Source organism: Babylonia areolata, chromosome 1, assembly GCF_041734735.1.
Source record: "Babylonia areolata isolate BAREFJ2019XMU chromosome 1, ASM4173473v1, whole genome shotgun sequence".
Taxonomy (NCBI): domain Eukaryota; kingdom Metazoa; phylum Mollusca; class Gastropoda; order Neogastropoda; family Buccinidae; genus Babylonia; species Babylonia areolata.
In genome coordinates, this window is record NC_134876.1 from 74,129,218 (window position 1) to 74,154,819 (window position 25,602).

At 43.1% G+C, this 25,602-nt stretch overlaps 1 protein-coding gene across 1 annotated transcript in view; it reads left to right on the top strand.

Annotated features, from left to right (window-relative positions):
• Positions 1-5,880: 5,880 nt before the first annotated feature.
• The window catches only part of LOC143287538 (bone morphogenetic protein 2-like), a 44,046-nt gene continuing 24,324 nt past the window's right edge, over positions 5,881-25,602 (top strand). The window contains exon 1 of the mRNA XM_076595593.1: positions 5,881-8,166. Coding sequence (XP_076451708.1) covers positions 7,632-8,166 — 535 coding nt within the window. The 5' untranslated portion in view covers positions 5,881-7,631. The remainder of the gene's footprint in view (positions 8,167-25,602) is intronic.

Below are 25,602 nucleotides of genomic sequence, written 5' to 3' on the forward strand. Positions count from 1 at the left end.
GGTGAGCTGAGATGACAGCATTCTGTATAAAAATATATTACCTATTTTGATATTTTCTGGATTGTTTTACTCTTGATTATATATCTGTGTATCTTAGTGGAATGATATAATGAGTTTATAGCACATCTCTTTTAACTGGAAAACAATAATGTATTATTAGAACACACACACACACACACACACACACACACACACACACACACACACACACACACACACACACACACACACACACACACATCCTATTTAATTAAATATGATTGTGTTCCAATGAAAGGAGAACTGAAGTATTAATTCACTCGGATACAGAATTTAGAAAAGTTCAGGACCATTTAATAAAAATATCTGCAAGGCTGCATACTTACAAATTCGAAAGATCAGTTTGATCCGACATCTCCTCACTACTGAAGCAGCACAAACTCTGGTGTGCTCTCTAGTCTTGTCCAGACTTGATTATTGTAATTCACTCCTCATTGTTTGACCTCAATATCATTTTGACAGAAAAATTTCCAGGAGGTTCAATACTCAGCAGCAAGGTTAATCTTTAGTACCCAAAAGATCTGATAATATCGCTGAATTTCTGCATTCTCTCCACTGGTTATCAATTCATGCCCGAATACAGTATAAAGTCGCAACCCTCACTTTCAACTCCATTTTGGGTGCTGCCCCTCAGTATATGAGAGAAGGCATTCAAACTTAAGTGTGTGTGTGTGTGTGTGTGTGTGTGTGTGTGTGTGTGTGTGTGTGTGTGTGTGTGCTTGCGCGCGCGCGTGTGTGTGTGTATGTGTGTGTGTGTGTGTGGTACAGTTTTTTCACAGTCTGTAAGAAGGTCGCATACACTGTCTTCACAGTCTGTAAGCGAGTCGCGTACAATATTTTCACAGTCTATAACAAGGTCGCATACACTGTCTTCACAGTCTGTAAGCGGGTCGAGTACAATATTTTCACAGTCTATAACAAGGTCGCGTACACTGTCTTCACAGTCTGTAAGAAGGTCGCGTATAATATTTTCACAGTTTATAAGAAGGTCGCGTACACTGTCTTCACAGTCTGTAAGAAGGTCGTGTACAATATTTTCACAGTCTATAAGAAGTCCGTATCCTGTCTTCACTGTCTGTAGGAAGGTCGTGCGCACTGTCTTCACAGTCTGTAAGAAGGTCGCGTATAATATTTTCACATTCTGTACGAAGGTCGCGTACAGTGTCTTCACATTCTATAAGAAGGTTGTGTACACTGTCTTCACAGTCCGTAAGAAGGTCGCGTAGAGTATCTTCACAGTCTGCGAAAAGGTTACGTATAGTGTCTTCACAGTCTGTGAGAAGGTCGCGTATAGTGTCTTCACAGTCTGTAAGAAGGTCGCGTATAGTTACTTCACAGTCTGTAAGCATATCGTGTACTGTGTCTTCACAGTTCGTAAGAAGGTCGCGTACAGAGTCTTCACAGTCTGCAAGAAGGTCGTGTATAGTGTCTTCACAGTCTGTAAGAAGGTCGCGTATAGTGTCTTCACAGTCTGTAAGAAGGTCGCGTACAGAGTCTTCACAGTCTGAGAGATGGTCGCGTATAGTGTCTTCACAGTCTGTAAGAAGGTCGCGTACAGTGTCTTCACAGTTTATCAAAAGGTCATATACACTGTCTTTACAGTCCGTAAGAAGGTCGCGTATAGCATCTTCACAGTCTGTAAGAAGGTCGCATATAGTGTCTTCACAGTCTGTAAGAATGTCGTGTACTGTGTCTTCACAGTCCGTAAGAAGGTCATGTACAGTATCTTCACAGTCTGTATGAAGGTCTCGTACAGTGTCTTCACAGTCTGTGAGAAGGTCGCGTACAGAGTCTTCACAGTCTGAGAGATGGTCGCGTATAGTGTCTTCTTAGTTTGCAAGAAGGTCGCGTATAGTGTCTTCACAGTCTGTACGAAGGTCGCGTACAGTGTCTTCACAGTTTTTAAGAAGGTAGTGTACACTGTGTTCACAGTCCGTAAGAAGGTCGCGTATAGTATCTTCACAGTCTGGGAGAAGGTCGTGTATAGTGTCTTCACAGACTGTAAGAATGTCGTGTGCTGTGTCTTCACAGTCCGTAAGAAGGTCGCGTACAGAGACTTTACAGTCTGTAAGAAGCTCTCGTACAATGTCTTCACAGTCTGTAAGAAGGTCGTGTACAGTAACTTCACAGTCTGTAAGAAGGTCGCGTATCGTGTCTTCACAGTCTGCGAGAAGGTCGCGTATAGTGTCTTCACAGTGTGTGAGAAGGTCGTGTATAGTGTCTTCGCAGTCCGCAAGAAGGTCGCGTACAGTGTCTTCACAGTCTGTAAGAAGGTTGCGTATAGTGTCTTCACAGTCCGCAAGAAGGTCGCGTACAGTGTCTTCACAGTCTGTAAGAAGGTCGCGTATAGTGTCTTCACAGTCCGCAAGAAGGTCGCGTGTAGTGTCTAAACAGTGTGCAAGAAGGTCGCGTACAGAGTCTTCACAGTCTGAGAGATGGTCGCGTATAGCGTCTTCTCAGTTTGCAAGAAGGTCGCGTATAGTGTCCTCACAGTCTGTGAGAAGACCGCATAGTCTGTAAGAAGGTCGTGTGCAGTATCTTCGCAGTCTAGCGCTGTCCGGTCTCGGAATCCCATAGAGAATTAAGGGATTCCTTTTGGAACGACATGCGGTGTCGCCGGTCTTCTCTTCAGATTCTCCCAGTGAGAGAGAGAAACGAAACGAAACGAATTTTTATTTCACGAGGCTAGTGGAGTAAGCACAGCTGCTTTTTTTACATCCAGCCCTCAAGGGCAAAGAAGAAAAGGGAGGGAAAAAAAGCAAAGGCAAAACACACACACACACACACACACACACACACACACACACACACACACACACACACACACACACACACACACAATTACATATGAAAATAAAAGGCATAAATGAAAGCATGTACATTACCTAATTAAGCACAACACGACAGACTATCATTGAAAAGATCAAATCATTAAGAAAAAAAAAAACAAAAAACCCAGAAAAAAAGAAGCAAACTTCATCTTCTATATTCATAAAATATCACTGACATTGGAACACAATCAGTACATTTTTGGATAAAGAAGTGCCAATTTTGAGAGATTCATTAGGTATGTTAGTAAGTTAGATGTGAATTTTTGAAAATTTGATTCCGTTTTTAAAGTTTCTGGGATATGATTCCATAACCACCCCCCTGAATATGCAAGGCTTTTATTTACATAAAAAGATAGTAGTAAATGGAAGGTTTATCTATGTGAGTGTCGAGAGAGAGAGAGAGAGAGAGAGAGAGAGAGAGAGAGAGAGAGAGAGAGAGAGAGAATGAACAAATGTTTGAATGAACAAATGTTTTATTGAGGGTAACTGGATAAGCTGAAAGCTTCTTTACACCATGCCCTCCCTCACACACAAACACACACACCCACTCACATGCACAAAAGATGAAAAGAGAGAGAGAGAGAGAGAGAGAGAGAGAGAGAGAGAGACTTATAGACAGACAGGGTGATATATATATATATATATATATATATATATATATATATATATAGAGAGAGAGAGAGAGAGAGAGAGAGAGAGAGAGAGAATCACAGACGAACAGACAGATGCAGATACAAACATCCACAACTACACCCACCACCAATCTCCTCCCCCAACAACACACACGGACACACGACGCTACCCCCCCACCTCCCCGCCCTTACACACATTCAGGCAAGGCAAGGAGTTTATTTCGTGTGCCCCCTGGGGGCATTGAAACATTACATACGTTCATCCCCCACACATATCAAATAAATACAAAAAGAGAGATTGGGAGAAAGAGAGTGAGAGACACAGAGACAGAGACAGTGACAATGTATGACACAAACAGTGAGAAAGCACAGTGACAAACGATTCTTCTAAGACCCATCTAAAGTACGTGTGATCACCAAAAGGCGTTGAAAGAAAGGAAACAACACACACACACACACATGCGCGCGCGCGCACACACACACACACACACACGATAGAGAGAGAGGCTGACAAATTAACAGATAGACCGACACACAAACATCCACAAACCCCAATCCCCAGTCTCCAATTTCCGCACACAAACACGTTTGTACACACGCGCGCGTGCGCGCACGAACACACATACACACACATAAAAACACACACACACATACCAACGCACATACAAACATTGACTGTGGGAGAAAGAGTTAGAAACACAGAGACAGTGTAAGCCCGACAGAGAAATGAATGATATGGATACTTAAATATCGCCTGTCCTCGGGCGGACACCAGGCTCTAAGCGCTTTACAAACAAGGAGTCATTTGCACCACAGGCTGCCTGCCTCGGTAGAGCCGACTGACAGCTGCCATTGGGTGCTCATCTTTCGTATCCTGTGTCATTCAATCAGATTTCAAGCATGCACACATACACACTCAGACAGACATGTAACGTTTTACGTGTGTGATTGTTTTGTTTATTCACCTCGCCATGTAGGCAGCCATACTGCGTTGTCGGGGGTATGTTCTTGTTTCTAAACCCACAGAACGCTGACGTGGATCACAGGATCTTTAACGCGCGTATTTAATTTTCTGCATGCGTGTACACACGAAGGGGGTTCAGGCACCAGCAGGTCTGCACATATGTTGACCTGGGAGATGGGAAAAAATCTCCACCCTTTACCCACCGGGCACAGTTACCGAGATGGGAACCCGGGATCCTCGGATTAAAAGTCCAACGTTTTAACCACTCGGCTATTGCGTCTGTCGGTGAGATGCACGAACAGCCAGACAGGGAGCAACGGAGAGAGAGAGAGAGAGAGAGAGAGAGAGAGAGAGAGAGATGGGAGGCAGAGGGGGAGAGAGAGAGGGGGAGGATGGAGGGAGGGAAGGAGGAAAGAGAAAGTGAGGGGGAGAAAGAGAGGGAGGCAGAGAGAGAGAGAGAGAGAGAGAGAGAGAGAGAGAGAGAGAGAGATGGGAGGCAGAGGGGGAGAGAGAGAGGGGGAGGATGGATGGAGGGAAGGAGGAAAGAGAAAGTGAGGGGGAGAAAGAGAGGGAGGCAGAGAGAGAGAGAGAGAGAGAGAGAGAGCGTTAGAGAGAGGGAGGCAGAGAAACTGACAGACGAACAGTTACACATACAAACATCCAAGAGAGAGAGAGAGAGAGAGAGAGAGAGAGAGAGAGAGAGAGATTGGAGAGAAGGGGGGGGGCAGAGGAGGAGAGAGAGAGGGGGGATGGAGGGAGGAAAGGAGGAAAGAGAAAGAGGGGGAGAAAGAGAGGGAGGGAGAGAGAGGCGTTAGAGAGAGGGAGGCAGAGAAAGTGGCAGACGAACAGATACACATACAAACATCTAAGAGAGAGAGAGAGAGAGAGAGAGAGAGAGAGAGACGGGGGGGGCAGAGGGGGAGAGAGAGAGGGGGATGGAGGGAGCGAAGGAGGAAAGAGAAAGAGAGGGAGAGAGAGAAAGAGAGCGTTAGAGAGAGGGAGGCAGAGAAACAGACAGACAAACAGACGAACAGATACACATACAAACATCCAAGAGAGAGAGAGAGAGACAGAGAGACAGAGAGACAGAGAGACAGAGACACACACACACACACACACACACACACACACACACACAGAGACTGACAGACGAACAGACAGATACACAAACATCTGAGAGAGAGAGAGAGAGAGAGAGAGAGAGACAGACAGACAGACAGACAGACAGACAGACAGACAGAGACGGAGACAGAGAGAAGAAACCCGATCAGGCAGAAGACGGACGCAGACAGGATCAGTCAGTCGTCGCTGGGAATGCGACCAGACAAGGCGTGGAGGTGGAGGGAAGGGACGTGAGAGGAAAAGGGAGAAAGAAGTAGAGAGAGAGAGAAGGGAGAGACGGGGAGAGAAACAGATCCTTGTGGCGGCGACACGTTGTAAATAGTGGCGGCCCACCCACACCCCCTCAGTTCCGCAGCACCCGACAGAGCTACAACAAATCAGCCCCGCTCCCCGCATCTGACAGCGTGGCTGATAAGTTGTGTAGATGTTGAACGTTATCTACCGCGTATGAACGTCTGCCATCTGTACGTGTGTTGTGTGGATGTTGAAATTATCCTGCAGCTTTGAAGGTGTGCAGTTTTAAGTGATGTGATAGCCTCGTGGAACAAACTGTCATCTGAAAGCCAATTGCTTGCTCTGGTTTGTTGTTGTTCTCGTCACTTCAACGTGCCGTCACCTTAGCGATTGTTGTGGGCGAGAGTTTGTGTCATGTGATACGGGAGTTCTGTGGACGTTATCTCATGCGTCGACAACCTTTAACAGCGATATTGTCAACAGCGTATTTTGTCTGCTTGTTCGGCGCTTGACAGAGATGTTTTCTCTTGGGTTCGAAGACTTTGCGACGCGGTAGATAATACAAAATCTGTTTGAACAGTCATTAGATAATGTTTAAACTGAAGTACGTTCTCTTTTTATCTTTTTGATGAAATTGTATCATTTTTTTCGGCCTGTTCATAAGAAGAAAAGTATTTGATTTAAATGTAGCCAGTGTTGGTTTGTGCACACATTCGTCACATGGTAAGCATGTAGTGTTGGTCGTATGTCGAGTCTCCAGAACACCTGGAGGAAGAATCGGCCAGAGTCACGTAGCCTTGCTATACACATGTGAATCAGCCGTGGACTCATAGTTGTTCCGAGTCGTTAAATTGCCTGACACGTAAAATCTGCATCCACAAGCATGATCAGCTATGTGGTTGTTGAAAATTATGTTTGTCCTACAAAACCTCAAAGTTCAACATTACAATCCCCGATTTCATAACCAAAATATGAAGCCGGGGTTGAGGTATTTACATTTGTTTTAACTGATATGAATATCCACGGCTAAAACCCGAAGGCGGAATATGTTTATTTTCGTCAGGTGATAGAGAAGCAAAAAATGTGGTAGAAATGTGTGATGAAAGTGAACTGTTGACTTGTCGTAAACTTGTCCCCGCCGTATGAAAACCCACCCGTCCCGGGACCGGTGGTAGCGTTTGAACCCAGGTGCGGGGTTAAGCCAGGCTCACCTGCAAGAGGCGCCGCTTGAAGTGGCCCTAACCTTAATGGGATCAACGGTAGGTCGCATACCTGTGCCTTGATCGGCGGAGAGCGGGGTGCTGTTTTCACGCAATCACAAAGTGGCCTGGCAGATTGGCAGCCAGGCGGCAAGGTGTTGGTGCGTAAAGCGGGTCGGTAAGCTCCGGGAAAGGGGGGGAGAAGGTGGGGGTGGGGGTCGCGGCGGATGGGGGGCTGCAGGTGTGCCACTTCTGACTGCCACTCACCACCACGTGCGCCCAATTTCACGCCTCGACCCGTGACGCAGTGCTACAGCAGTGACGGACAGAGCAGCGCTTGTCACCTGGGGCTTGTTCGTACAATGTAACGGCGCACGCTGTCTTCACTTCTTCCTCCTCTGCTCCACATGAGTTGGCTTTTCAGAGTGAGGAGGAGGGGGCGGGAGGAAAGCGGAAGATTTCCCACATGCATTGGGCCTGTAAATGTCAAGGATTAGGAGAGCAAACGTTGCCGTATCAGCAAGCCCTGCAGTGTTGTCAATGAAATGTGAAATGAAATCATCCCGGCTCCATCAATAACTTCTCCACACAGCTGTTCGTCAGTCAGACCATGGCCAACAGGGTGACCCACAAGGCCAAGGGGCGATCACCGGAGATGACCACAGATCGTAGCGGAATGAGAAGGACGAGGAGCTCTCTCTCCTTCTCAACTCCAACCCCTCCACTCAGACCACCACGCCCAAGAACTGGCCCCAGCACACGGTTCACGTGGATGTTGACACACTGGCTTTGTTGTAGGACGTCCCGCACCAAACCCTGCCTCCTTGTGCCGTTCGTTGTGCTCGTGCTGCTGCTGCTTGCCTCGCCGGGAGTACAAGGCCGATCCAGCCTGTCACCACAGGACCGTTCCTCCCCCTCCACACCCCGCCTGCCCCCCAGACCAGGCCGGCACCGCCAGGGTCAGGAGGACCCCCTGGCCCGCCTGTCCAGGGTGTTCGGCATCAAGAGGATTCCGGCCAGGGTGGTGCACCGGACGCCGCCCCAGTACATGACGGACCTGTACAGGACGGTGGCGGACAACAGCGGCCTGACTAAAGCCAGCGGCCCCTACAACGCCAACACTGTGCGCAGCTTTCCGGACAGGGGTCAGTGCTGGCTTGCTTTCTTCGGTTGCTTCAGTTCTTGCTTTCTTTGTCTTGTTTTAATTAATTAATTAATTTATCTATCTATGTTTTTAAAGCTAATTTGGATTTAAATCTTCTGTAGCCGTTCAACAGTACACACGAATTGCAAATATAAGCACACACACACACACACACACACACACACACACACACACACACACACACACACACACAAGCATGCATGAGCTTTTATCTGATTTCGGTGTAAAGGGAGTAAGGTGGCAGAATGGATAAGACGCTCATCTACCAATACAGTGCTCGTGAGGGTGTGGATTCGATTCCCTTTCTCTCAAGTTTGACTGGAAAATCAAATCTGAGAATTTTGCCATTCGGATGAGGCGATAAACCGAGGTTCCGTGTACAGCACGCGATTAGCGCACTGAAAAAAATGAACCCGTGGAAACAAATTGTTCTCCTTTGGCAAAATTCTTCCGAGGAAATCCATTCTCATAGGTACACATACATGTATGCACTCAAGGCCTGACTAGCGCGTCGGGATATACTGCTGTCAGGCCTCTTGTGACGCCCCCTTGAGAACTGAAACTGAAACTGGTCTGAATACTCTTTAATCGTTGAACAGTACACATGAATCACAAATATTAACAAAGGCAAAAGAGCATCATCAAAAGCTTTAAGTTTATAGTTTGCTCACATCCTGATTGCGCATTCTTTTAAAAAGTCAGCTAAATACTAATAGGGCTTACCTGTTCATTGCGTTACGCAATCCGCTAATGTATATGCTCTTCTCGTACATATAATATCTGTAAATGTTTCATTTAATTTGTAACAAAAGTAAGAATTTATGTCGAAACATGTTGTAAAAGAACTCGAGATTTAGAAACACGAAAAACTGATAAACCTATTCTATTATTTCCACACAGAAAATTACTGAAAAATAAAAGTGTCTTGTAAGCACTGAGACTGAGTATGCTATTTTTGATCATCTGCTTGAAGACAAACACTAGTGCATACATCACCTTGATTTTTTTCTTATCTAAACCATCCGCGGAGTTAATATGTTAGATATATAGACGAAAATGCTATTAATTAAAAATGGCCTTCAGGTATTCATTAACTGAAGTCTACAAACAACTGACGTTTGTCTTATTGCGAAACTAAATCAGATGATTCTGGTTACAGTTTAGAAATCATTTTAACGTTTTACCTCAATTGAAAATGTGCAAACATGAATGTTTAGAACAGTATAGAAGAGCACAGAACAAAACGGAATGGAATGAATTAAACAACAGAGGAAAAAGCATAATCGAAAAGCAAATTGTTGAAACAAAACAAAACGAATGAAATCAGTTTATAAACAAATAGGTCATTAAATAAAAGGCGAAGCATCAAACACACGAAAAATTAAGTGACTAGATAGATGATCAATAAATTTATATAATAATAATAAATGAATACACCATCCATTCATTTATCTATAAATTCATTTATCCAAACATCCAACTAACTCTTCATTCATCACTGGCTGTGTTCAGCTTGACTGTTTTCGTTTATTTATTTATAGTCTATTTACATGGGATAATGATATCAGCTTTACTGGACAAGATAACGGATATACATTCTACCTGTTCTCGTGAGCGCGTGATTTAGTTTTAATGATTGTTTTAACATGAAATTATGGGCCATTGCGAATGATCATATATTCTTCTTCTTTTTTTATTTTTATCACACACACAAAAACAAACACACACAAAAGAATAATAATTTGAAGAACATTCTTTTTATGAGCGTGAAGATAAATCTCTTTCGCTTTCCTTAAAGCTTTGGGACATTTTTAGGAAACTTTTTTTAAAAATAATTATTTTCATTATCTTTTTACGTATAGCCGGAATACGTTGTTGAATAGCACATGCGTCCAAAGTCGTAATATATGAAACAAACTGATGGAAACAACGAAAGGAACAAAGTACACATACACCATGCATGAAATACAAAGATGTTTTTCGGTTGCCATAAGTAATATCTGAGGTCGTGAAAAAAAAACCAAACAACAAAAACAGCAAACAAACAAAACAAGAAAAACAACAACAAACAAACAAACAACAGCTGGTTGCCCTACATTTTTTTCGACACGAAATTTGTTTTGACAAAAGAATATGACGACAACAATGCGATACAAGCAAATAAGTAAATAAGTAATGAAATCAGAACATGACGACAATAATGCGATACGAGCAAAGAAGTAAATAAGTACTAAACTCAACTGACAAAGAACTAACTGGATAGACATAACGAGTCCACGTAATTAAGGACACAAAAGAAAAAAAAAAATAAAAGGGAATAAATTAAAACATGAGCGAACGAAGCAGACCGGAAGCAATCGCGATGACGTGTTTGATGTGCCTACATATCATATTGTTAGTCTGATGCTTGTTATCCTGGGAAGGTGCCAGGCATGCCTCCTATTTCCTTCTCCCTCTCCCCACCCCCTCCTCCTCATACTCTCTACGCTACCCCTCTTCTGACCCCGTCAAACTCTCTCCCTCCTCTAGTTCGTAAGGAACAGTGGTTTTTCCCGGTCGGCCACAACACCTGCGGAGGATGACGACGTAAAATTCCCAACATTCAGTGTCTGAAATTAGTGCGGAAGCACAGATAGTCCTCAGTGTCAGCAAGGCATTTGTAATTTGCCACACGTAGTTATTCGCCCAGGGTAATAAGTTGTCGCCCGTAGGTACGACTGCACGCGCATAATTCTTTTGACATGATGTGGAAAGGTGTGCCTCAGATATGTATCATTTCTGATTTGGAGTCCATGAACCTGTTGTACTGTATGGCGTGGAAGTTTTGACAAAAACAGCTTTTAAGAGCGGGTTATACACACACACACACACACACACTCTCACACACACATATATATGTATGTATATCTCTCTCTCTCTCTCTCTCTCTCTCTCTCTATATATATATATATATATATATATACATACATACATGCCATTATTATCATCATCATAACAAAATCAGTTCTGCAGAGTCATAATGATAATAATAATTGTTATTATTGTTATTATTATTATTGTTATCATCATTATTATTATTATCATTATCATTGCGTTTTCCGGTTTGAGTGTTTTCTTCTTTACAATACTTTACAGTTTTACCATTTAAATGGCTGAAAATATGAATTAAAAAACAAAAGCAAAAACAAAAGCAAAAGCAAACAAACAACAACCGATCTTCGGAAGGAGAAATAAACTGAACGCAAGTGTTCTCTTTTGTCCCTCACTGTCTGTCGCTGTCTCTTCCAACTGTCAGTCTGCCAGTCAGTCAGTCAGTCTGTCTGTCTGTCTGTCTGTCTGCACGCTGGAAGCCAATGTGCAAGTAGACATAGGGTGGAGGAAACTAAACAAGCCAGCACTTTATTTGCAGCCTGAAGGATTACGGCAGCTGTGTCAGATGTTCAGCTTTTGAATTGTTTTCAGTCTCTCCAGTTTCAGTGACAGAGACTCTGCTCCTACGTGTATTTGCGACTCTTGTCAAACACTCCCCTGTCTGTCTGTTTCTGTCTCTCTGTCTGCGTGAACCTTCTTCTTCTTCTTCTTCTCTCTGTCTCTCTCTCTCCGTCTCTCTCTCTTTCTCTCTCTTTGTGTGTGTGTGTGTGTGTGTGTGTGTGTGTGTGTGTGTGTGTGTGTGTGTGTGTGTGTGCGTGCGTGCGTATGTGTGTGTGTGTGTGTGTGTGTGTGTGTGTGTGTGTGTGTGTGTAAAACAAGAAAAGCAAAGCAAAGCAAAGCAAACAACGCACTTTATCGCGAAGTTCTGGCAGAGAGACAAAACTTCATTATCCGCGCCTTTCCAATTTCTTCTCCCAAACTAGAATTTAGCATACCTGTTTTTCTTAAGAAGTTGACGATCATACGTTTTAGGAGTAAATATTGACAGCAGTCTGCCTTGGACAAGCTGTACACTGAGATTCCCCCCCCCCCCAAAAAAAAAGAAAAAGAAAAAAGAAATTATAAACTGTAAGGAATAGAGGTTTTTTTTTTATTGTATCTGAAAATAAGAAAATACAGAAATAAGATAAAAATAAGGATTTATTTCCACGGTTTCAGTAACACTACATTCAGCTATTTCTAACGAGCCAAAGAGGGAGAGAGAGAGAGCGAGCAAACGAGAGAGACACACACACACACACTGAGAGAGAGAGAGAGAGAGAGAGATTCTTTGCCTGAAAATTCTTAGAAAATTTTGTACATTTGCGACTCCACCTGCTAACCAAACATCCAGGAAATCCGTATCCATCAAACCAGTTTTTGATACAAGAGGCCTAGTCAGAAGTTTAGTTTCTGTCACCTGTATTTCCAGTCATCTGATTTAAAGAGACAAGTATATGCTCGTTAAGGAATCCCATTGCGATCTATTGCTTGTAGCGAAAACTAGTATCACAGTGTTTTCGAACTGCTGTCCATGCATAGCGAATACCGATCAGTATTACCATAAACCATTGTGTTTGGGGTTTCCGGAGTTACATTCAAAACCAGTGTACAGGCAAACAATTGTACTGGTCATTTGTCACGTTCTGTATAAAATCCCAAGCCTTCGATGCGTACAGGAGCATGGGTTTTACCTGGGCATCAAATGATTAAATAAATACAAAGAGTCCATATTTCCTATACTCCATGTAGTATTCATTATCCATATTTCCTATACTCCATGTAGTATTCATTATCCATATTTCATATACTCCATGTAGTATTCATTATCCATATTTCCTATACTTCATGTAGTGTTCATTATCCATATTTCCTATACTCCATGTAGTATTCATTATCCATATTTCCTATACTCCATGTAGTATTCATTACCCATATTTCCTATACTCCATGTAGTATTTATTATCCATATTTCCTATACTCCATGTAGTATTCATTATCAATATTTCCTATACTTCATGTAGTATTCATTATCCATATTTCCTATACTCCATGTAGTATTCATTATCCATATTTCCTATACTCCATGTAGTATTCATTATCCATATTTCCTATACTCCATGTAGTATTCATTATCCATATTTCCTATACTCCATGTAGTATTCATTATCCATATTTCCTATACTCCATGTAGTATTCATTATCCATATTTCCTATACTCCATCTAGTATTCATTATCCATATTTCCTATACTCCATCTAGTATTCATTATCCATATTTCCTATACTCCATGTAGTATTCATTATCCATATTTCCTATACTCCATGTAGTATTCATTATCCATATTTCCTATACTCCATGTAGTATTCATTATCCATATTTCCTATACTCCATGTAGTATTCTTTATCTCCAGCACTTTACCCTTCGCTCTTCTTGCAAAATTTTCTGATGATGCTGCGTATGGTATTTTTACTTATGAGCGTAAAGTTTGTGTATTTGTAAGTGTTTACTGTTTCTGTTTCTTCACCTTTGTAGTGCCATTTATCCCACTTCGCAAGATGACCTCATTTCTGAAAACAACAACATTATTTTGGTTCTATGTATATTCGCTATTACGCTAAGTCTGTCAGATGCTGCCTGTAGATTATTGATTTGATTTTGTAGATCGCATAGAGTAGCTAAGATGAGATAAAACAATATCACCAGCTGATAGCCCAAAATATAATCCTTTAGTCCAGGCAACAGTTGTTTCCCATTCCTGCCATTGCTGTTCACATCCTGAAGGAGAGACAGAGGCAGAGATAGACAGCTTGTCTACACCCTTCCCTCATCTCAAAAAAAGAAGAAAAAAACAATGAACACACACACACAGACACACAGAGACACACACACACACACACACACACACACACACAGAGTGAGAGAGACAGACAGGCAGACAGACAGACAGACGGGCAGACAGACAGAAAGACAGACGGATACAGACAGGGAATACAGAGACATAAACAGTAAGATAAAGAGGTGTATGTACGTATATATGTATATATGTATGTGTGTGTGTGTGTGTGTGTGTGTGTGTGTGTGTGTGTGTGTGTGTGTGCGGGGTTACGGGGGGGATGTGGGGGTGCATGGTGTGGAGTGTGAGGTGTATGAAGAGAAAAAGGAGGGAATGAGTGAGGGGAGGAGGAGGGAGGGAACATAGAGCTCTCCACTTCCCCACCCCCACCCCCCGACCCAGCTCATTCACTATCCGTCACTTTCTGGTGTGGTGCACACGTTCAGTGTGTGTGTGTGTGTGTGTGTGTGTGTGTGTGTGTGTGTGTGTGTGTGTGTGTGTGTGTATGCGTGTGTGTGTGTCTGTGCGTGCGTGCGTGCGTGCGTGTGTGTGTGTGCGTGTATGTGTGTGTGTGTATATGTGTGTGTGTGTGAGAGCGAGAGAGAGAGAGAGAGAGAGAGAGAGAGAAGAGTGTGTGAGAGAGAGAGAGCGAACGAGCGAGCGAGAGAGAGAGAAGGAGAGAAGCGAGAGAGAGAGAGAGAGAGAGAGAGAGAGAGAGAGAGAGAGAGAGAGAGAGTGTGTGTGTGAGAGAGTGTGTGTGTCAGAGAGAGAGAGAGAGAGAGAGAGAGAGAGAGAGAGAGAGTTTGTGTGTGATTGTGTGTGTGTGTATGTATGTGTGTGTGTGTGTGTGTGTGTGTGTGTGTGTGTGTGTGTGAGCAACGATCTGACGGCATGTTGTGCCAAAAGGGCCCGTGTTTGCAGACCGTGGGAACATACCTTTTGTTGGCTGCCACGAGCGGTGTCTTGTTCTGGCCCCGAGTACTTTCCCCCTGCATTCTGACACACCCCTGCACACCCACCCACCCTCCCGCACACCCCCATACCCCCCACACCTCCCCCCCGCTGCTCCCCGTCCTCCATCCTCTCACCCCCCCTCTCACGTCATCACCTTCTCCTAGTCACCTTCCTTATGTTTCTTCCCCACAGCTACACGTCTCCGCAACTCAACTCGTCTTAAAAAAAAAAGAAGAAAAAAGAAAGAAAAGAAAAGAAAAGAAAAAAGAAAGAATCTTTCCCCCATCCCACAACCACAACTCACGATCGTCAAGCCATTGTTAAAATTTCCATAATGTGCTGGTTTAGGCAGATGATGACGTCGGGATATATTACCATACGAAGCATTGATTACATATCCTGTCACTTTTAGCTCCAAAACTGAAATGGACGGCCCGGACCTACATTGCATCATCATCATCATCATTATCAAATGGGTGTCTGTTTATGTATGGTGATGTGTTGTGGGGAAGGGAGAGAGAGTTGGAAGTGAAATTTCAGTATCCAGTGTGATATGTTTTTTTGTGTGTATCAGGAGTAGTTTTAAGTATTGTGATAGTTTTGGATCATTTAGGCTTTTTATGTGATATATATGATGAGTGTGTATAGTCTGTGATGATTGTGTGTGTGTGTGTGTGTGTGTGTGTGTGTGTGTGTGTGTGTGTGTGTGTGTGTGTGTGTGTGTGTGTGTGTGAGGTTTTCATTTTAGCGTTTAAATGCATGTTTTAAACTGTACGAATCAAGTGACCATCATTATGGAAAGGAAAAAAGAGCAAAGGGAGAGAATAAAGAACAGAAATGATAAAAGATAAGGGTGCTCCCTTGTCTGCATGCATCTGAGGCCCCACCATTAAAAAGAAAGAAAAAAAAGTTATCATCATCATCATCATCATCATCAACATAATTTTTATCATTATTATTGTTATCATTATCATCATCGTTATTATAATTTAAAAAAATATTATCATTATTATAAGTTGTTTTTTTTTATCATTCTTCTTCTTCTTATCATCATCATCATCATCATAATTATCCTCCTCGTCCTCCTCGTCCTACGCGTATATCCATTCATCGTAATGAAAAAAGCCAGATTCCGTTGTCCATCATACATTGCTCTCATGATGACCTCGGTTTTCATTGCTGTTCCACTTCCATGTTTCAATATACTCCACTCCAGTGGGGACGCATATACTCAGTCTGGCACCTCGACCAAGCGATTATAGCAATCAGTTAGTACGTAGTGTCCTGTGTAGCCTGCATTGAATCAGAACGACGGGCGCAATGGCCGAGTGGTTTTAGCGTTGGACTTTCAATCTGAGGGTCTGGGGTTAGATTCTCGGTAACGGGGCCTGGCGGGTAAAGGGTGGGGAATTTTCCGATCTCCCAGGTCAACATATGTGCAGACCTGCTTGTGCCTGAACCCCCTTCGTGTGTATACGCAAGCAAAAGATCAAATACGCACGTTAAAGATCCTGTAATCCATGTCAGCGTTCGGTGGGTTATAGAAACAAGAACATACGCAGCTTGCACCCCCCCCCTCCGTAAACTGAGTATGGCTGCCTGCATGGCAGGGGTAAAAACGGTCATACACATAAAAGCCCACTCGTGTACATACGAGTGAACGTGAAAGTTGCAGGCCACGAACGAAGAAGAAGAAGAAGAAGAAGAAGAAGTCCGCTGAAATCCATCTCGACGTTGGTTTATCATGAACATTTTCTGCTGTCTTTTTTTCTTTTAAGACACCGACAGCCCAAGTATCTAATTCTTTGACATGATCTTCAAAAGATTTGGTCTGTTGATGGACTGGAATGTTTTCATGATGGGCTTAATGATGTACATGACATACCGCAAGTTTTGTTTTCCGATGTTCTTCCACAGCTGCTCAAGACTATGTAAATCGTACACCGCAATCCACACATCGATATGTGTGTGTGTATGTGTGTGTGTGTGTGTGTGTGTGTGTGTGTGTGTGTGTGTGTGTGTGTGTGTGTGTGTGTGTGTGTGTGTGTGTGTGTGTGTGTGTGTGAGAGAAACACTCAAACACTGAAATGTTTAACGCCATCAGCTGAAAAGCTCTGGTGACATAGCAGGTACTAATCAGAACAAAATGGTGCAAAATAGATAAAATGGAACAGAAAAAAACCCAAACAGAATTGAAACAACATAAACTGATAAGAGATTAGCGACACTTTGGCACTTTGTCATTAGCTTAAAGTACATGTGACAAGGTGGTAATGTGCCACAAATCATATAATAAATATTTACACATGTAACCTCGACACACATCATATCAATACAAACACATATTAAAGTACATATAAATCCTGAAATAATTATTTATGCCTCAATATCAAAATCCATCATATCAGTACGAACACATCAAATAATTACAATGTCGAGATTGACCATCCAAATGTAGCCCTTCCTTTTTATCTATGCTTTTTTCCTCATAAAACCCATACTAATTTTTAATTGATTAATGAGTAATTGGGCCGATGATGGACGTTTTCCGTATATTTATTCCCTCAGATACATATTTTGTAAATGAAAGTATCTAATCTTCATTTTCTGTCATCAGTATGCCAAAAAAAATCTTTTCTCTGCGCTGGAGCTGTATTAAAAATGATACAGTTTTTCGCAATTCATCGTATCTTTTGCAGTTAAATATAAAATGATTTTCATCTTCTGGGCTTTCGCCTCACATTGGGCAAGGAGATGTTGCTACGTCTGAGTCGAACCATCTTCTGTTGGCATTCAATCCACGCGCTCTCAATCTGAGCTTCGCAAAGCAGATTTTATGCCATTTGTTTGTTATAATCTTGATATACTTCTCTGTTTGAAATATTGATTTAAATGAATAAAACCATTATACCTATCATAGCTCTCTATTTCTCCGTGCCAGTTTTGTTTGTAACATGCTATAAGTCTATCTGTAAATTCCGATACAAAGCCACTCTTGTGCCCTACTCCTTGGCACATCCAAACAAGACCGAATTGATGTTCCGTTAGTGTTTTCTTGATGTGGAATACCCAGTTCTGTTTGCCCTTCTCCTCTTGCAGCAGCAGCATCTCGTATGCTTGTCTACACAATCGTGATATTGACAGTCTTGATAGTTTGAGCCAATATTTTATGCATTTTACAATTGATCTAATGTGCAATGGGTACCTGCCGGTTTCGCCACACATTATAGTGTTTGAGGAGTGTAACGGGACACCAAGAAAGCGCTTCATTTAAAATGTATGCACCTTTTCCATTTAGTTATTTGACATGAGTCCCCATATTTCCGCTCCATAGTTCAAGGCTGGCTCAATTTGTGTGTCGAAAAGTTTCCAAAAAAGCTGCTCATCAGTCGAACGCTGTCTCCTGAGTGATTTTATAATTTGGATTACACCTTTTTCCCCTTTTCTATTTGCTTCATGCCACGCAGACGTCAAACTCAAATTTGTTGTGAATAACATTCCTAAATATTTTATATGTATTGGTTACTTTTATTTCCCTATCACCATAGGCACCATTTTTCACGAGTCGAAAGATGACCTCCATTGCGGAAAACTATAATATTGGTCTTATCAAGATTTACTGTTAAATGTATAGTCTGTCTGTTTCTTGCTTAAGGGCATTTAATTGATTTTGTAACCCTATGGGTGTATCAGACAATAGAACGACATCATCAGCAAATAGCATTAAGAACAATTCTGTTGCGTCACTGAGGTATCATTTGTATTCCATGTCTACCCTTCTTTGATAACTCCGCTGCCAGTTCATTGATGAAAAAGGAAAACAGCTGTGGGCTTAGCACACATCCTTGTTTAACCCCTCTTGGACGCTGAAAAAGTCTGAATAAATACCTTTGTCACGAACACACACAAGTACAGAATCATAGATGCTTTTAACAGCCATGTAAAACCTTCCATGTACCCCGCTGTTTCTTAGAGTACTCCACAGGATGTTGTTTTGTTGTTCTGTTGGAAAACCCACGTTTCACTCCACTGTCGTGGCTAGGCATTATGTATGATTCAATACAGAACCCGTTTTCAGTACTGTTCTACCTTTTCCCAATTCTTTTTTGATAATGACATTCACCTGACATTATAAGCATAGGCTGCAACGTATTCATGTCCGAGGTGAATGGAATATGCTTGTTTCTCGTGTCATGAAAGTATGCACAAAAACACGTTTCTGTGTTAAAAAGAAAAACGACGACGGTACCGGTAGTCCATGAATGCAGGTTTGTTATTTAGTTTGGGTTCTCTGACATCTCAGAAGACGTGGAAGCAATAGCTTGTTAAAAATAATCAGGCTTCTCCTAACCGTGAAAGTAGTTATAACAAAAAATATCGAACTGCACGAAAATAGGGCTGCATTCCTTGCATGTATACACCTTTCTTTCCTTTACTTTCCTGTTGATTTTTATGTTTCTAAAAAAGAGAGACATAACCCACAGGTAAACAACCCTGTCATGTTCAAGTGTATTGCTCTCTCTCTCTCACTCTCAGTGTGTGTGTGTGTGTGTGTGTGTGTGTGTGTGTGTGTGTGTGTGCGCGCGCGCGCGAGCGAACGTGTGTATGTGCGTGGGTGCGTGCATATGTACGTGTGCAAGCACTTGTGTGCGCATTGGTGCGCCGCGCGTGTGTCTGCATTCTCTTACCCACTACTCCAGCACACACATTCATTCCGAGCGTAAAGGAGCCAAACACGACAACTAACATCCCATCCCTGCCCCCCCCCCCCCCCCCCCCCACACACCCCTCCCCGTCCTCCACTCCCCACGTCCCCCTACCCCACCAACACAACGCTACAACTAGTAACACCCCATCTTTCTCCTCCTCCCCACCCCACAACACCCCACCAACACCCCAACCGCCCACCACACCACTAACACCCCCGCCCACCCACCCACCCCCAGCCCCCCCTCGCCCCCCCCCCCAAAAAAAAAAGAAAAAAAAAAAAGAAAAAAAAGAAAAGAAACAGCAGGAGCTATTTGTTGACGGCTCCAATTCCGACGTGCAGAACACTCACGGCTCTTGTCAGCCTCGCGTCGCTCTCACGCCTTACACGCACGGAAAGAGGGAAGGGAAGAAATTGAGGAGGTTAAAAGGGAAGTGTGTGGGTGGTGGGGGAGAGTTTGTGGAGAAGGGGGAAGGGGGAGACAGGGGGAGGGCGGGAGAAGGAGGTGGGGAGGTGGGGCGGGGGAGACAAAACGGTCAATGATATTTCCCCGCACTTCCATCTTTGAATGGTATAACCTGGAACTGTTATGTGGAGTCTGTTTTTTGTTGATGTTGAAATTCTTGAAACACTTGAGATGGTGGAGTCTGTGAAGAGAGAGAGAGAGAGAGAGAGAGAGAGAGAGAGAGAGAGAGAGAGAGAGAAATGATGATGACGATGACAATAATGATGAGCAGAATTTCAGTTTTGGAGAGACTTAGATTCGTTAAGTTCGTTGAGTAAAATACCTTTATTTTCCAATTCAAGGTATGAATTAAGAACATTGATGTGCCATGCGAATGTCGTTTATTTTCCCTCCCCACCATTGCCAATCTGAATTTAGTCCGTGGTAATCATATTCATCGCGTCATTAGAACATAATCATAGTTTAAGCTAAGCTGGCATTATGAAGGCTGCTAGTATTTATTTGTATTTGTATTTCTTTTTATCACAACAGATTTCTCTGTGTGAAATTCTGGCTGTTGTCCCCAGGGAGAGCGCATCGCTACACTACAGCGCCACCCATTTTTTATATTTTTTCCTGCGTGCAGTTTTTATTTGTTTTTCCTATCGAAGTGGATTTTTCTTCAGAATTTTGCCGGGAACAACCCTTTTGTTGCCGTGGGTTCTTTTACGTGCGCTAAGTGCATGCTGCACACGGGACCTCGGTTTTTCGTCTCATCCGAATGACTAGCGTCCAGACCACCACTCAAGGTCTAGTAGATGGGGAGAAAATATCGGCGGCTGAACCGTGATTCGAACCAGCGCGCTCAGATTCTCTCGCTTCCTAGGCGGATGCGTTACCTCTAAGCCATCACTTCATTATAAGCGAACATTGTTTGTTTATGAATAAAACAGCCAAGAACTGTGCCACTGTATTCTTGGAATGTCTTGACATCGTATTTAGAGAAAGTTTTCCATGCATTGGTTGCACTTCCAGCATTGATTTAAGGTAACACACTGAGCGCCTGCATTCCGTTCGCTACCAGTGGACCTCAACTACCTTCACCGAACTCTCTCTCTCTCTCGATTTTGTGTATTCCCTATTGACCCAACACTCATCACCACCCATTCAGTCCCTTATTGAATTGACCAAACACAGAAAACAACCTGTTCGGTCATCTATTGACCCAACATACACAGGACACCCACCCGGTCAGTCCCCTATTGACGGTATCGATAACCAACATACTCAGAACACCACCCGATCAGTCCTCTATTGACGGTATCGATAATCAGCATACTCAGGGCACCACCCGATCAGTCCCTATTGACTTATCGATAATCAACATACTCAGAACACCACCCGATCAGTCCTCTATTGACTTATCGATAATCAACATACTCAGAACACCACCCGATCAGGCCTCTATTGACGGTATCGATAATCAACATACACAGAACACCACCCGATCAGTCCCCTATTGACGGTATCGATAATCAACATACACAGAACACCACCCGATCAGGCCTCTATTGACGGTATCGATAATCAACATACTCAGAACACCACCCGATCAGTCCCCTATTGACGGTATCGATAATCAACATACACAGAACACCCCCCGATCAGTCCCCTATTGACGGTATTGATAATCAACATACTCAGAACACCACCCGATCAGTCCCCTAATCACGGTATCGATAATCAACATACACAGAACACCACCCGATCAGGCCTCTATTGACGTATTGATAATCAACATACTCAGAACACCACCCGATCAGTCCCCTATTGACGGTATCGATAATCAACATACTCAGAACACCACCCGATCAGTCCTCTATTGACGGTATCGATAATCAACATACTCAGAACACCACCCGATCAGTCCCTATTGACTTATCGGTAATCGACATACTCAGAAAACCACCCGATCAGTCCTCTGTTGACTTATCGATAATAAACATACTCAGAACACCACCCGATCAGTCCCCTAATCACGGTATCGATAATCAACATACACAGAACACCACCCGATCAGTCCCCTATTGACGGTATCGATAATCAACATACACAGAACACCACCCGATCAGTCCCCTATTGACGGTATCGATAATCAACATACACAGAACACCACCCGATCAGTCCCTTATTGACGGTATCGACAATCAACATACTCAGGGCACCACCCGTTTAGTTCCCAAATGACCCAACACAGAACACCACCCGTTCAGTCCCTCATTGACGTATCGATAATCAACATACTCAGAACGCCACCCGTTCAGTTCTCTATTGACAGCATCAGTTGCTTTGTTCGTGGAGCCAGACGGGAAGAGTGCCGCACGTGGAACCGCTACGTCCCCCAGCCACAGTCCTCGTGAATCTGCCGCCACAGAGAGTAAAGATAGAGTCCGTCACGAACTGGCCACAGGCACGGAAGCAAAGAGGGCCTCGGAATTAGCAGCTCGAGATTTGAATCTGTATTTGCAAAAACCGAGTGATAGCGCGGCTGCATATTTTGACAGGTGCGCTTTTGGCTGCAAAGGCTCGTGCATTGACAATGATAAAGTTTCATGTACAAGACTGTTTGTCTGTCTGTCCGTCTGTCCGTCCATCTGTCTGTCTTTCAAAAACAGCAACAGCAAGAAAGAACAACAACAACAACAACAAAAAAAAAAACTACCCTCACGTGATTTGCGGTATATCACGGAGAAACATATCACATAGTAGTGTTTCTTTGAGGTGGCTGATACAAAGGATTCGTTATCTGGGATCTTGGTGGCTCGGGGTAAGGAGGGATTGGTCTGTCTGCTTACCACGGGATGCCCATTTCAAATGTTAATGATTAAAAACAGATTAAAAAAAAAAAAGTCTCCTTACATTCTATTGTATTATGTTGTGTTGCGTTGTTTTGTAAGGTGTTGAGTTGAACAATGTTGTGCTGTGTTGCCTCGCCTCGCCTCGTCTGGCGTTCTTTTGTATTATAGTGCAGTGTAGTGCAGTGCGTCGTATCGTATTGTATCGTATCGCATCCACGTTGAAATTGGGGTGTCATCATCGGAGAGAGCGGAAAACGCGTCGCCATAACGCACCCCTCGCCCCCCCACCCCCACCCTCCCCCCAAAACAACAACAACAACAACAACAACACAAACACCCCCCCAAAAAACCAAAACCAAAACCAAAACAAAACAAAAACAGAACAAAAACAAAAACAACAACAACAAAAAACAAACAAAACCCCACACCAAACAATCCAACAAAAACCGTAAGCATGCTGCACACGGGGATTCGGTTTACTGTTTCTTGCAAAAGACTAGCACCTAGACCATTACACCGGGCGCAGTGGGATGAGGATCAAAATCATGTTTTTTGTTGGAATCAAACCTGTGCGCGCTAACATTGTGCCACCACTTCACACAGCTTGATCACTACTGAAAAGCGATCGGGTTACAAACAAAACATACTTATTATTGTATCATGAATCTTCTTCGTCATCTAATTATTATGTTGATGTATATGATAATGATGATTGTTATTATCATCATTATGCTGCTACTGATGATGATTATAATGATGTAAATATCAATAATATAAATCATCAATATAAATTCGAAATGCATATTTACATCATTGTTACGATCAGGGACCGTGGATTTTATATATAAAAAAAAGAATAAACTCCTCTCTCTTCCTTTTGATTTCTTGATTTTGTGTTTGTCAAACCAAAACCAATGTCAGTGAGATGACCGAAAGAAGATTTCACCCAAAGTATGTTCCTCTACCGCATTTTGCAGTGCACGGCTTCTACAGAAATTGTGAATACAGGACCCATTGTATCCCTGTCTGTCTCTTTTTCTGTCCGCCTGTCTGTCCCTTTGTTTGTCTGTCTCAGTGTCTGTTTCTCCCTCTTTCCATCTCCCCCTCTCTCTCTCCCTCTCCCCCCTCTCTCTCCCTCTCCTCTCTCTCCCTCTTTCCCTCTCCCCCTCTCTCTCCCTCTCCTCTCTCTCCCTCTTTCCATCTCCCCCTCTCTCTCTCCCTCTCCCCCTCTCTCTCTCCCTCTCCTCTCTCTCCCTCTTTCATCTCCCCCCTCTCTCTCTCTCCCTCCCCCCTCTCTCTCCCTCTCCCTCTTTCCATCTCCCCCTCTCTCTCCCTCTCTCTCTCCCTCTCCCTCTCCTCTCTCTCCCTCTTTCCCTCTCCCCCCTCTCTCTCCCTCTCCTCTCTCTCCCTCTTTCCATCTCCCCTCTCTCTCTCCATCTCCCCTTCTCTCTCTCCCTCTCCTCTCTCTCCCTCTTTCATCTCCCCCTCTCTCTCTCCCTCTCCCCCCTCTCTCTCCCTCCCCTCTCCCTCTTTCATCTCCCCCCTCTCTCTCTCTCTCCCTCTCCCTCTCTCTCTCCCTCTCCTCTCTCTCCCTCTTTCATCTCCCTCTCTCTCTCTCATTCCACCCCCTCCCTTTCCACCCTGCTTTCAACACAATACAAAAATCACACACACACACATACACACAGACACAGATACTGACAGACACAGACAGACAGACACACACACACACGATTCCGGATTCAAGAATATTTCTTTTGAATGAACAGACTTCGAAACGTCGTTTTTATCTTCATCTTAAGGTTTATTTGATTTTAATCCATCTTTTACCATTTTAACCTCGTTTCAAAAGGTCCAGCAGTCACTATTTTTTCATCTGTGAGACTTTTTTAAGGTCTACAAATATGCGGCATTCAACAACGGAATGAAACCGGTCTCCACTTACACCCACATTGCACGGCGGTTACGACAAATAGGTAATTTAAGTGGAATATCATGACATCTACCATTCTCGACAGGCACTTTGTGTCTGATGTACCTGAATTGATTTAGTAGCAAGGTGTAACTATCAGGTAGATTGAAAAGTATTTTTCTCTTAAAAAATCGTTTCAAAGTTTCAATAAAGGAATTACTATTTTCCACAGGCAATCATATTCCACAGGTAATTATATTCATTTCGTAGAATTGTCTGCGATATCGACATAAGTTATTAATTTTGCTCAAAAACGACTGTGAATCCAGTCACAATCAATTCCAGATTCTGTTAAAATGTTTTTGAAGCCGTTCAAGCATGGCGATGTAAAAACCTATTATCTACGAGGCTCATACATAACATAAAATAATTTATAAGGATATTTCTCTGTGGTAGATGATGTGATGTCATTCTACATATTAATCATTCTTAACTTCACCAGCACAAATGTTGTATAAATGCCTGTTTTTCCTTAAATCATATGAGCCATAGTAAGTCTTTTAAAACTAGAATGAATGTTTAAAAATAATCATTTGTAATTTTCTATAAAATATCTATATTTTCATGCCCCCAAATTGTCACGACAAACCTGGTATTAGAATGATATTAAAAAGCTCCAAATAGTATTCCATCACACACACACACACACACACACACACACACACACACACACACACACACAACTGCAGTTGGAAACATTCTTTGCATAATGCTAAAGGGGAAACGTTTTGT